This window comes from Sceloporus occidentalis, unplaced genomic scaffold, assembly GCF_023333645.1.
Source record: "Sceloporus occidentalis isolate IW3139 unplaced genomic scaffold, rSceOcc1.0.p SCAF_386, whole genome shotgun sequence".
Classification (NCBI taxonomy): domain Eukaryota; kingdom Metazoa; phylum Chordata; class Lepidosauria; order Squamata; family Phrynosomatidae; genus Sceloporus; species Sceloporus occidentalis.
In genome coordinates, this window is record NW_028317366.1 from 67,608 (window position 1) to 81,518 (window position 13,911).

The 13,911-nt window shown below is 48.0% G+C and overlaps 2 protein-coding genes across 2 annotated transcripts in view; both read right to left on the reverse strand.

Moving 5' to 3' along the window:
* The window catches only part of LOC149273302 (F-actin-monooxygenase MICAL3-like), a 42,513-nt gene extending 35,524 nt beyond the window's left edge, over window positions 1–6,989 (reverse strand). The window contains exons 1-11 of the mRNA XM_089506462.1: window positions 6,726–6,989; window positions 5,494–5,701; window positions 4,873–4,989; window positions 4,183–4,284; window positions 3,936–4,091; window positions 3,269–3,369; window positions 2,933–3,190; window positions 2,648–2,763; window positions 1,964–2,090; window positions 1,401–1,494; window positions 1,033–1,180 (exon numbers count right to left, since the gene is read on the reverse strand). Of these exons, the coding sequence (XP_089362588.1) occupies window positions 1,033–1,180; window positions 1,401–1,494; window positions 1,964–2,090; window positions 2,648–2,763; window positions 2,933–3,190; window positions 3,269–3,369; window positions 3,936–4,091; window positions 4,183–4,284; window positions 4,873–4,989; window positions 5,494–5,701; window positions 6,726–6,989 (1,691 nt within the window). The remainder of the gene's footprint in view (window positions 1–1,032; window positions 1,181–1,400; window positions 1,495–1,963; window positions 2,091–2,647; window positions 2,764–2,932; window positions 3,191–3,268; window positions 3,370–3,935; window positions 4,092–4,182; window positions 4,285–4,872; window positions 4,990–5,493; window positions 5,702–6,725) is intronic.
* A 3-nt stretch (window positions 6,990–6,992) lies between these two features.
* The window catches only part of LOC149273303 (putative ubiquitin carboxyl-terminal hydrolase 41), a 41,606-nt gene continuing 34,687 nt past the window's right edge, over window positions 6,993–13,911 (reverse strand). The window contains exon 9 of the mRNA XM_089506463.1: window positions 6,993–7,064. Within this exon, the coding sequence (XP_089362589.1) occupies window positions 6,993–7,064 (72 nt within the window). The remainder of the gene's footprint in view (window positions 7,065–13,911) is intronic.

A 13,911-nucleotide genomic window follows, 5' to 3' on the forward strand; every position in this document is an offset into this window, starting at 1 on the left:
AGATCAGTGAATTATGCTTTTGCGTGTTTACAGCCTAAAAGTTCAAATAAATAATCATCTCGATACCAGTACAAAGCGGAGGCTTTGGAGCTTTTGTTCCAAACACGGCCCTATAGAAAGGGTTTGGCCAAAGATTACAAGCGACAGCAACTTAAAACGTTTAATTCACACGCTTGGCTGACAGACAAGCCTGCCAAGGATCTTAAACCTCTTGAAACAAAGGGAAGGAGCCCGGGTTTCTCGAGCTCAATGACTTTTAAAGAGTTCTAGGACTTCTATAAAGGCACTTTATGCACATTTTGTTTCTTCATTAGAACATGGTTGTGACACTTCCTGGATTCCGTAACATAAACTTTGCGTAAAAACATAATAAACAATACAAAAAACGTGGACAAAATATTAAGAAAACACCTTTTCTTTTACAGGCTTTCCCAACAGAGCTGCGTTGCTCATTCCTCCCGGTTCAATTCATTAAGCCATATTAACAAGTCGGAACGTTATAGCGTCACCGTGATAAAGCCCGCAGTGGGATATTTTAAAAAGCTTTGGAAAGACAATAGAACGAGGCTCGCTCATTCCCCGTCGGAAAGTCGGACTTGGCTGAACACGTTCCGAGACTCGCAGCACAAAGCCCTCTGGTAACAATCAGTTGTGTAACGCAGGCGGTTTGCGTGACAGTGCGGCAGCCGGCTGTTGGGTAACACAGAGGTTTACAGCTCAGATTACAAAAGGAGATGGAAGCGGAGACGGGAAGTCGTATTTTCACGACCAGGGGGCATGGCAGACAAAGTTATCGATTGGTAAAAAGCCCAAGGAAATAAACACTTGAGGAGTCCTCATCTAGAGTAACCACGTGAACGTTTCACGAGATTCCCCCAGCTCAAAACAAGAGAAGAAAGGAGACTGGAGACCTAAAGGCAGTCGTGGTGACTGCCGGCAATAACTTTAAAATAGCCGTTTCCTGCAATAATATATATATATTATTTTTTATTTTTTTTTAAAGGCAGATTTTAGGATTGTATTGCTACTCACATGAGCTCTGGACGGAAGCGGTGGATTATGGCACACAGGGCTAGACCACTCTTCCAGGAGATGGTGAGATCCGTAACATTCACTCCTGAATATCCTTCTGTTTGCTTCTGACACCAACCAAGGAGCTTGCTGGAGCGGGCAACGGATTCTTCAAGAGGCGAGAACATTAGCCGTTAATCAGAGACCCCAAAATACAAAGGAACGCTAACTCTAGTATACTCCCATTAGAGGATATCGGATATATTTGGGATATTTAGACACTTATTCCTTAGTTTCCCTTTTAGTTTGTATAAAAATAAAAAGTTGTCAACTGAAAGAATGCATTTTTCCCTTATATGCCCAGAAATATATTTCTATTGGTCGCTCACCATTCCTCCCCAGTTTGGGCGTGCGCGAGTTTACAAGGCACCCATTCTGTATGTTCAGATCCTTCAATTCGCTGGTAGCATACAGGTGACGCACCTGAGTACAGAGAAGATTTTAAAACTAAATTTTACAAGTCCACATCAAATTATTTCGGGTGAAAAAGAAGCTGTGGGGGTGTCCAAGCAGGGCCGGGAAGCACTACGGCTCGTACACCTGGGGGTCTCCAATGATCTTACTTTTCGTACCCCTGCCAACCAGCAAGGGATATTATTTCTAAATTTCTAAATGGTTGGGGAGCATTGGGGGGGCCACATCCCATCTGCTCCCCCACCAGATTAGCCGGGTACAGACCTGTAATGCAAAGTTAAATGGCTCTAAATATATTCCTAATACAGGCTAGCACTGGATGTGAATATGGAATATCTAACCACAGGTGGTCATCATACTTCTGAAATTAATTCCTATGGTGGGTAACAAGCTTGCCAACCTGAAGATCTAAGGGAATAAATAAACCCCGGACACACAAAATCTATCCATAGGCCTCCCTGGTTGCCCCACTTTGTACCTGGTTGGGGCGAAGGAACTGCAGGTTGACGTTTGGGTACCGAGTGGTCGGGTCGATGCTGTATTGGTTGAAGTTTTTGCTCACGTTCTGCGGGGTGGTCTGCGGGAGAAGACGGTAAATACTTTCCCTGGAACCAAAAGAGATGCGTCAGCCAGGACAGCGGGATTTACTTTGCCATACACCAAGTTCTGTACCCTAAGCAGACAGACATTTACTGTGTAGCTATCAATGCCTGCTCTGTGTCGTAAGACAATGAAATGTTCCTAGCCTAAAAAATAAGCACACGCAAACAATAATGGGGTATAAACTTTACATAATTATTTCTGGGAAGGTTGTTTCTGATGCTACATTTAATTGCAGCAAAGTTACAATAACCTGAATCATTGGAAAAGCTTTCCCCCCCCCAAGACGCAAACAAGTCTGGGGCCAAAACAGATAATGCAGGAGGAAGAGCTTTACCATAAGGCTCCAAAAGCATGGCTTTCTAATAAGCGAATACATCTATTTTATTACTTTAAATATCATTACTGAACTTAACACCCCAAGTTTTTCACTATGGGCACCCAAAAATCCTAACAGGGTACTTTCAGATGAGAAGACTAGTCTTTGGAGTGCGAGAGGGCACTCAGCGGCAGCCGATAGCTCAACAAATAATTCCAGGGCGAGCGGTAACCGGTATCTCACCTTTCTGCCAACACCTCCAGCGGGCTAGCACCCTGAGCCCAGCTTCGTACCATCCAAGCCGTGTCCATGGCGGCCAGAAAGCCACGTGCTATGCCAGTTCCCATGGGCCAGAAAGGCTAAAAACAAGCAGAGGAAAGAATTTCAATAGAGAAAAAAAAAAAGACTGGAAGCTTGAGCTTAGTATGAGAATACCTTCATGAGCAAGGAGCTGGCATGAGAATACCTTCTGTAGAGCTAAATATTTTGGGAACAAACAAAGCACCCGCAGTTCTTGTGTAGACTGACCTCCAAAAGACTGTCTCCAACCAAGGACACCAGCAGCCGGTGACTGTTCCTCTCACGAACAAGCGCCGCGTTCTCAGATGCGTACATGCAGGTGAAATCAAACATGGCCACGTCTGGCTGCCCGTAGTGATTGATGGCATAATCGAGGGAAGGTAGCTGATGGTTGGTTGAGAATGTAGCGGCCTCTTTGGCGTAGCTGAGCAGCGCCTTCTGGTCCACGTTGGCGCGGGACAACAGCATCTCGGTGTCGGCATAATCCTACAAAAGCAGTAAGAACAGGTTAGCGTCATCTGTATGATGCTCGGAGACATTACCTTACTCGCCTCATCAACTTACCTGCAAGATGACCCCCTTCTCCAGCAAACTATGCTTCTTGGCCGTCATGACAAAATAGTGAGTGTCGTCTTTATAGTAGACAATGTTTTCCAGGTCAATTCCTGGAGAAGAACAAAAACAGAGAGAGAAAGTGAGGTCTCCTCAACAGGGCAGGAGGACATCAAGAATACAAACATATACTCAATGCACAACAGTTTGTGATAGTTACTGGATGAAGAAAAGCAGCATTTGGCCAACGCTTGAATGACTCGAATGTTCACGTTATACTTTACAGAGCACAGAATTCTACCTATGCAAGTACTCGGGAACGTCTTGGGGATCTAGCCCTCCTTTACCTTAAGAGTTGCAAGGCAGGTTGGGAAAGGGGGTTGGAAGAACAAAGACAAGGAGCAGACAGAGCCAAAAGCCAAGAGTTACACCGAATGCTTGATAATCGGCAACAAATTCCCGGACCCTCATTGGAAACCCAGGGAGACCACCAGAATGTCTTTATATTACATTTTATTCATAGAGATTACGTAGCGCCATTGCAACGAGAAGAGTAAAAATTAACAATGACACGCGTGAGACATACTGCTACAGAGGGAGAAGACAGTCCTGCTCTTGTGAGCTTACAATCTATTAAGCTCTTGGAGATGAATTAAGGACACATTTAGAGGACACTGACCTGTTGCCTCTCTTAACTCCTGAAAGAACTTCTGGTTGAATATGAAGGCCACGCCACTGATCTCCTCCACCTTGGCATCTGCTGTTGTGTGCCGGTTGATGAAATTGGCAGTGATGGCGATCGCCAGCTTACCACGGAACTCTTTGCGCCGGAAACCTGGAGGCACGCCAAGCGATCAGACAATGTTTAATGGCCTGTGCGTGTTACAAACCAATTGCCAGTAATGTATCCTTAAATCTACGTTTACCTGCCAGCGTGTTCCTTCGTCCATCAGCTCCAATAATGACATCAAAGTCATATTCTGACACCGGGTGGTCTTTGGGATGAACTTTTGCTCTCCAACCAATACCTAGGGGGAAAACGAAAAATTATGCTTTTCCACCATAAATATAACCCATCGCATTCATACAACTCAAGCCAAGGACCAAAACTGAGCCGAGGGATGTCCCCAACTTTAAAGATACAGCCATTTGGCCTGGACTAACTGTGGTAATCCCGATAACAGATTGAGATCTGATGTGGAACATGATACAATCATCATCATCTAGTGACGGGGTGACTTTAAATTAAACAACATGAAATGGATGAGAAATCCAGCGCAGACGGGGTTAATGTTGTAAATGAATCTCTAAACAGGCGTACAGAGGCCCTTTATCACTCCCATCACTCCTGTGTTCCAATGGCCCTTTATCACTCCCATCACTCCTGTGTTCCAATGGCCCTTTATCACTCCCATCACTCCTGTGTTCCAATGGCCCTTTATCACTCCCATCACTCCTGGGTTCCAATGGCCCTTTATCACTCCCATCACTCCTGGGTTCCAATGGCCCTTTATCACTCCCATCCCTCCTGTGTCCCAATGGCCCTTTATCACTCCCATCCCTCCTGTGTCCCAATGGCCCTTTATCACTCCCATCACTCCTGGGTTCCAGCTTACGCTTGTTTTCCTGGTCTTCTGGCGGCTCAATCAGACCCTGGAACTCTACATTCACGTGAATCTCGATGCCGAGGATCAAACAGACTTTCAGGAGCATAAGCTGCAGCTGCCGGATACCTGGGAGGAGAGAGGGCATTGGGGGGGGGGGGGGGGTTAAGACTCCAGAACCCGGGTTTTTTATTAAAAGGAGCAGAACATATTTTCCGTAATAAAAAGGGATCTGATTATTTCATGTTTTTACAGCGACCGGCGACCGGTTGTTAGACAGATAACCAGAAGCGGCGGATATGGGGGAAAAGGAAACGCTTTAACGGTGATTAATTCCAGAGGAAGCCGGGTATTTAGTACAAAAAAAGCATTAAACGGGTCATTTCCCAGACCTTTAACCCGCTCGCTTCCAGGCTACGTGGTATATATTTGTGGCCAAGAGTTGCATATAAGGTCTGGGCAGAGAGCAAAATAGTAGTGAATGCATAGAACAGCCAGCCGGCAGAGGTGGTGGCGGTCAATATAGGGGCTTCGATAACAAGAGAACGGTTCAAATCAGAATTCAAATTCTAAGCTTTAATAGCTGTAGTGGATTGCTGTTTTTTTTTGTACACGAATAGCTTAAATACTTACTGATGTGATCAATTGCTCCGGCACAGAATTTTCCATAAAACTTCTTGGCCCCGAGGCCACGCAAGTCATGGATAGTGAAGGGCCACAGGTGCAGGACGTTATTCCGAGAGAAGGCATCTCTCTTTTCCAAGACCACCACCCTGGCCCCCAGAAGGCTGAGCTCGATCGCTGTGCGCAGGCCGCAGGGGCCGGCCCCGATTATAACGCACTGCGGGACAGGAGACAAAAAAAAAGGGAAGATTATTATTTTTCCAATTACACCAGAAATCAAGCCACCTGCTGCTGGATGAGACGGTGCGAACCGACCAGACCCGGGACTGAGCACACCATTTAAATTTAAGTTACACGGGAAGACAATAAAACAACAAAGTCAATTAGTTTTTATTTAGGTTTTTGGGTAATTGTTTTGGGAGATTTTTGGTTTAAAAAGGAATGCAAAATAAACCAACCCCCTGCTTCAGATTCGCGGAGCAGGGGGCTGCCGGACGATTCGTCACCCCATAACGTGCGTTATCCTGTGGCCGTCGCCAGCCCGGCTGGGGTTATAAATTTCGGGGGGTTTTTTTTCCCTTCACATTAGTCGAAGTAGGGACTAGTAGGGAATAGATGCGTGAGCGCTGATGAACGGTGCGAGCCGCACACGTCCACGTTAAAAGACTTATTATAGACGAGCGCTATTAGAAAACGGCACAATGACATTTAAAAGCCTTTAACGATCTAAAAAGCCTCTTAAAAGCATTCGATCAGAGTTATTATCAACAATGATGAACATCAAAGACCTGGACAGCACATGGCATCAGTAACAAAACCGGAGAGGTTTTGGGTCATATAGTCTCGTGCTGTAATGGGTTAATTTCAACATGGCAGGCATGGTCGGGTTCGAAACAAAGCCAAAGGACTGCAGCCAGTTGGCCGCGATCCGATGACCATCAGAGGCAGGTCTGCTGTCTGAATCTCGGAGGAAAAGGACGATTCAATGCGCTTCGGAAAACTAACCCGGTTGCTCGTCATCGACCTCTTTAGAGATAAAGCCCCCCCCCCACCCCACGGGGGTAACGCCGGGAAGCTTTTCTCCGACACTCCCCGGCGGCCAAACACTCTGCTCATTGTCATCAGACACCCAACGAGGGAAAAGGGGGCATATTGCGACATGACAATGGGGGCAACGGGGGCTCCCTGGAAGTTATCACTAAACGGATCTTCCCCGGAATTAAGCATCGGCTTCGGCTCACCTTGCTGTTGGCACAAGCTTTCCCCTTCTTGTAATCTCGGTGACAGCCCCTCTTGTCTATTTTAGCCCACAGGGCTTTGGCTTTCCAGTAGTTCAGACTCGACTTTAACTTGCAGTAGAAGGTGCGATACTCCTGAGGCTTCAGCTCCAAGTAGTCGCAGAGCTCCTGGAAGCTCTTCAAGGTCCCCTTGCAGGTGGAGGCTTGGACAAAGCGGTCGAACAGGCCATGGGCCCGGTTGGCCCGATCGTTACAGCTCTCCTCCATGCTTCAGGCTGGGCTGGACCCTCGCCCGCCTGACGTCCGTCCAGGGAGACGCTTTAATTGCCCATCGTAATTAACCTAGAAAACAGAGAGCATGGTTCATGAAAAATGGACACATCCCAGTCTGTCACCATCACAGCATCCAGTTATTAAACCATTTATTCACTGGGATTCCTTGGTTACAAAGTGGAGGGGGGGGGGGGACCTGAATTGTCCTCGGGATTTGCATGATTATTCCTCCCCATTAAGCGACCTTTCCCCCAGTTGGTTGCCGATTGTACTCAATTGGCTCAGACAGTCCTTGGAAAGAGTTGGGAGAGGAGAAGGAGGAGATCTTTAGGACAGTAAGTTCTTATGTGAGCTCTGCCACCCTTTGCCACGGATCGTACATGTTTGATACCCAACAAGCATGGGGTATAGCAACAAGTTACCAACGCCGTCAAGGCAAAAATAGACTACTTTCTATTAATGACAGAATCCTTTCCAAGGCCGAGGCCATCGCAACCAGTAACGGTAACCAGTCCGAGCTGGAGTGACTCCCAACGCTCCCGGGGGGGGGGGTCTGGAGCAGAAAGACAATTAATGTGCGTCCCATCAGTTAAGGGGTCTCGATAAAGCAAGCCCTTAAGCGCCTGATCCTTTGCAGCCCGCTGCCGCCGAGCACGATGATTATTTTTGGCAGAAAATCAGACGCTTTTGGAAAGTGGAATAAAAGAGTCACATAACCCCCCCCCCCACCTTAAAAGAAAACATTAGGCACTTAATAAAACAAGAAATGTTATTTTCTGTACCCCTAAAGCTGCAGTTTTTTTGGTGCGCGGTCAAGAGAAAGCGCGAGTGAACAGGGATTCTTACAGAGAGGGGGTCAGTGGCTACAGTGAGTAACCACCTAGCAGAGACGGTAATGCCTAGCAGAAAGTGAATTCAAAGAGCTTGGGGGGGCTGCAACTCCTATAACTCTCAGCCCGCAACAGGTTAATTCTAATTTTTAAAACAGTGAATGAAACGTTTTTCCATTCTAACGCAGAAGAGAGGAAACAAATGGACTGCGCATGTTCAGAATAATGATTTCAAAGCCTGACAGCGAACAATGTACAAGAACAAAGGGGTTAAAAGCCATCAGAAAGGGACACCTTGCATGTGACCTCAAAAGCCCCAAAACAGGAAGCGCCAGGATCCGGGGGCGGGGGGGGGGGTGTTGAGACTTGCAGGTCTGTATTCACCAGTCCTTTCCGCCATCAACAGAACCAGCCGGCCCTTTACCGATTTTATTGTTTTCAACAAACATTCAAACAGAAAAAAAAAAAAAAAAAAGATTTAAATGTACGTTAACGGCAGCCAATCAGCAGAAGAGGTCAGTTACGCTGCGGGAAACGTGTCCTAAGCACAAGAGACCGAATACCCCAAGCGGAAATGGGTTGCCGGGCCTGAAAAAAAATCAGTTTATAAGGCCAGATATTTTTTTTTTTTTTAATTAGTATCAGGGTCCACGTTAATTGTAAGACCCTCAGCCAATAATTGCATAAACAAACATAATGGTATAGACCTGAAACATAATAATGTAGTCATGAGATTGTAAGCTTGTGAGCCGAGTCTCTCCACCTAATGTATCGGTTTGTCAGACCCCTTGATTTTATGGATTGTATTAAGCGCTGCGTAAATGGCTGGCGTTATATGAATAAAAGATAATAATAATAATAAATAATAATATGGTGGGTATATGATATACCGTATTTTTCGCTCCATAAGACGCAGTTTTTTTCCTCCCAAAGTAGGATGAAAAATCAGCCGCGTCTTATGGAGCGAAGATGCAGGCAGGGGGGGGGGGGGGGCAACGATATACCGTATTGGCTCGAATATAGGCCGCACTTTTTCCCCCCACTTTAAGACTTTAAAGTGGGGGTGCGGCCTATATTCGGGGTCTAGCGCCCGACGCCGGGCAGGCAGCGGGGTTAGGATACAGATCCCCCTGCCAGCACTTCCCACGGGGGGGGGGGGGTGCCGGCACGGGAGGTTGTCTAAGCGCATCGTGCGGATGCGTTTTACCTCTGCACCCCCCGCGGACTTACCGGAGCAGACTCCCGGGTGTCTTGCGGGGTCGGCGGGGGACGTCTACGCAATACAACTTCCGGTGCCGGATGTGCCGCACCAGAAGTTGTATTGCGTAGATGTCCCCCGCCGGCCCCGCAAGACACCCGGGAGTCTGCTCCGGTAAGTTGGGGAGGGGGGGGCAGAGGGGGACAGTGGCAGCGTATCTCGGGGAGGGAGGACAGTGGCAGCGTATCTCGGGGAGGGAGGACAGTGGCAGCGTATCTCGGGGAGGGAGGACAGTGGCAGCGTATCTCGGGGAGGGAGGACAGTGGCAGCGTATCTCGGGGAGGGAGGACAGTGGCAGCGTATCTCGGGGAGGGAGGACAGTGGCAGCGTATCTCGGGGAGGGAGGACAGTGGCAGCGTATCTCGGGGAGGGAGGACAGTGGCAGCGTATCTCGGGGAGGGAGGACAGTGGCAGCATATCTCGGGGGGCGGGGGGGGGCAGAGTGGCAGTATGTTTTTTGGTGCTTTTTTAAAGAAAAAAACTTTTTCTTTAAAAAAGCACCAAACTTTTAGGGTGCGGCCTATATACGGGGGCGGCCTATATCCGAGCCAATACGGTACTCACCAAAAGTGTCCCGGACAGTCTCTGTCTCGCTTCGCCGTCCAGGGGAGGTCTTCATCTGGAGACCGCCGCCTCTGTCGCCGCCTCTCCTCTTCTCTGGTCCGTTGCGACGGCTAAGGGCGGACTGGATGGAGAGGACGGGGGGATTTGACGCAAGCGCCGTGTCACGTATGGCGCCGGCGCATGCCCAGTACGGCGCTTGTAGTCCAACTACACTTCCCATCATGTCTGACCAGCTTTTTTCTGTGCAGGCATGACGGGAGGATGATGTCCTTTTTTTATAGCCCATTTTTTAGCTCAAAATATTTTTTCCTTTTTTTTCTCCTCTAAAATCTAGGTGCGTCTTATCAGCAGGTGCGTCTTATAGAGCGAAAAATACGGTAATTAAATTGATGAATAATTTTGGGTAGTTAGAGAACGGGAAAAGGGAGGGTCGCAAAAATTCTAAAAAAATTAAATATTAGAATATATGAAATGAAGAAATGATGCCCCCCAAAAAACGAATTTGACTATTTTGGGGAAGAGGGCGTACAAGTGAAAAAAAGCCTATTTTATGACTTGCGGCATCGCTGCCAACACACAGATCTATAAAAAGGCCTCGTGTAACGGCCTCCCCGGGGAAGAGAGCCGCGGGTTCCCGAAATAGCGACACCAAATTACAAGCCTCATCCCAAACCCCGAGCGAGAGGAAATCTGTGGGGTGGATCTGCTCGGCAGCGGGAGGTCGCAGTATCCCCCCCCACGTAGCGGCGGCCAGAGGGGGCTTCTTCAGGGCAACATTAAACCGGTCAAGGAAACTGGTTAAAAGAAGCACATTGTTCTAGCACCGAAGAGGTTAACAAGGACTTGTGTATTACGGGAAAAACATGCGCCCAATGCCTTCGCTCACCAGAGACATCAATTTGACACGTATGATGTAATATCCCCGGCTCGTTAATTGAGATTATTAAAGGAAAGGGATAATTAAAACTTCACGGGTCTGAAAAATAATCCTAAACAAAGAAAGCGGTGGGCTGCGGAGCGACAGACTAGCGCTCGGCCCCCCGCAGTCTTCTCGCCACAGGAGATCTGAACCAGGGTCTGCAGGCTGTGGGGGGAACAGAGGAAGGGACGGAGCCGAAGGGGAGAGAGACATTTAGATACATAAAGGGATTTAAAAGTACAGGAGAGAACAAGACACCATCATCTAAAACTAGAGGGTCAGAGGCTTAGATTAAAAGTAAGTTTCACTTTACTGAAGTAAAGGTAGGTAAGTGGAACAGCTTCCCAGCAGAGCTGGTAGAGGGTAATACAGGGAGGGTATTAAACACGCGCGGGATAGACATACGGCTCCTGAATCTAAGACGAGACCAACGACTGATTAAGGTTTGAATCTTTACAGCAGGAACAACTGTCAGACTGGACGGGGGTCCGAATGGGGGCCGATCTGCCGGTAGATTCTGTAGTCATCCGCGATAAAGAGGCGGCACCTTTGGAACGCTAGAATCTGATTTTAGTGCATTGTAGCGTTTTATCGTTTGGCAGAAAAGCAGAGAATTTTTCACAAATTCTACAAACTTCGTCCTAAAATGATATAGATAGAGAGATATATATATATATCGTATTGGCTCGAATATAGGCCGCACTTTTTTCCCCCACTTTAAGTCTTTAAAGTGGGGGTGCGGCCTATATTCGGGGTCTAGCGCCCGACGCCAGGGACATGCAGTTCCGGGTGCCGGGCAGGCAGCGGGGTTAGGATACAGATCCCCCGCAGCGGTGCAGGGGACCCGCATCCTACTCCCCGATACGCTCAGACAGCCTCCCCTGCCAGCACTTCCCACGGGGGGGGGGGGGGGGTGTGCCGGCACGGGAGGTTGTCTAAGCGCATCGTGCGGATGGTCACCGGCTGCGGAGGTTGTTTACCCGCATCGCCGCAGCCGGTGACCGTCCGCACGATGCGTTTTACCTCTGCCCCCAAGACTTACCAGAGGAGACTCCCGGGTGTCTTGCGGGGCCGGCGGGGGACATCTACGCAATACGGGTATACAACTCCCCCCCCCCCCCCCGTGGAAAGTGCTGGCAGGGGAGGCTGTCTAAGCGTATCGGGGAGTAGGATGCAGGTCCCCTGCACCGGAAGTTGTGTACGCGTATTGCGTAGATGTCCCCCGCCGGCCCCGCAAGACACCCGGGAGTCTCCTCTGGTAAGTCGGGGGGGCAGAGTGGCAGCATATCTCGGGGGGGGGACAGTGGCAGCATATCTCGGGGGGGGGGACACAGTGGCAGCATATCTCGGGGGGGAGGACAGTGGCAGCATATCTCGGGGGGGGGGGGAGACAGAGTGGCAGCATGTTTTTTTGGTGCTTTTTTAAAGAAAAAAACCTTTTTCTTTAAAAAAGCTCCAAACTTTTAGGGTGCGGCCTATATACGGGGGCGGCCTATATCCGAGCCAATACGGTATATAACCGCAGGAAGCTGAAGCCACAAACATTTCTCCTAAAGAGACGAGCGGTCGGGTTATCAAGAAGGTCAAATACATTAAAATTTTAACAGTGGAATTCTCTGTATAACCAGAAAACAGATTCGGACCTTAAAATTCTGATTAGTAAATTAACTTTTCAGAAAGTTTGTATCCATTCAGCCTGGAAATGATATAAAATGACACAATCTAATGTTGTCCGCGGTCCTCTACATGAAGACCAGACAACATTGTGATTATTGTGATGTTGTTGTGATAGGACATCTCATAAACTCAACCTCGTGGCTGTAGGGATATGGAAAAAGTGTTCCGTTTATACGTGTGCATGCGCGAGCTCCACGCACAGCACAGAGTATGTGTGGGAACAAGGAGACTGGTTGACACTTACAATAATAATACGACAGATCTAAAAATATCATTACGGCAGAGCTTTCGAGGTGATACGAGGTAACACCTTGAGTCAAGCAGGCGTGAAATAATAAAACAGAAGAGGACATTACCACTAAGTATGGAGAGGGGGTATTTGATGACTTGATGGGTCAATGAGATCTTGACCCTTTTGTTTTTGGTGGAGTAGGGGGGGGGATGGTTCAGTCCATATAACCCAACTCCGTTTACAGCACTTGGCCACTGAGGATGGTGAGGGCCACCTATGACTTGGTGGGTCTCGAACTTGGTCCTATTGTTTGGTTCAGAGTTGGGGGGAGTCAGACTGGTCCGTATAACCCAACCACTTTTATGGCACTTGGCCACCGAGATGTCCCTCTAGTCCGCCACACTTGGTGTGAAGAAGGGTCTTGGCCTCTCTGAATTGTAGGCGGGTTGACCAGTTTGAAAACAACCTTGATCCAGCCTGGTAGGACTCCAGAACATGCAGAAATAGCTACAATGTTGCCCGTATAAAAAGAAAAAAAACCATTCCTGCTGGTTTTCCATTGGTTGTTATCAGGATCTTCCCTCTGCATACAGGCTGCCATTATATCTCTCAAACGTCCCCAACATTCCATTCGTGAAAGAAGCATGTCCCAAGAAACGCTCAAACACCGTCAAACACATGCCAAGTTCCTCATACTCACGCGTACGCAGAGCAACCGACCACTCAAGCCACAATGAAACTGTAATCTCGACGGATAAAGAGGGTTTTTGTGCAACTTTAGACATTCTAATCCCTTTTGGAAAAAGCCAAAACGTGTCCAGATATCGGCCGCCCCTGCCGGCTCACGTCGGACGCGTTAAACACGAGGTTGGTTTCTGGCCGTAAGACACCTTTCATTTTTACTAATGCAACAAAGCAGCCCCGTTAAAACCTAAACCTGTTAAAATGATAGGCTTTGGTAAAGCAAACGTTCCAAGGAACCCGCGGGAACGAACGTTCAGAGTCTGATGATTAGCAGCACGGAATGAGCGAGTTTTATATTGGCCAATAAATGGGTTATTATTCACATTCCTTTCGAGGCTTCCACGTTCTCTTTCGTAAATCACAAACAACGACACCCCAGATCTGATGGCAACACAAGAGGAGAAACATGAGGGGCTTAATGCCCCCCCCCCCCGGGACACGGCTAATTTTGTTCATTCCTTCCACATTCTATGCATTGCCTACAAAGATGTTCAATTTTGGTTCTTTAGCATGTAAATTGGCTTCAATGGCTTTTTTGGCCTAAGGGCCCCTGCACTGTAATTCTGGCCCTGAAAGTAAAGTTGGCTTTACAACCCTGATCTCACCCCAACGCAATATTTAATGATTCCACGGGCTGAGAAAACGTTGTGTTGGCAGTAAGATGCAGCTGTTACGAGCGGTTGGAGACCCTT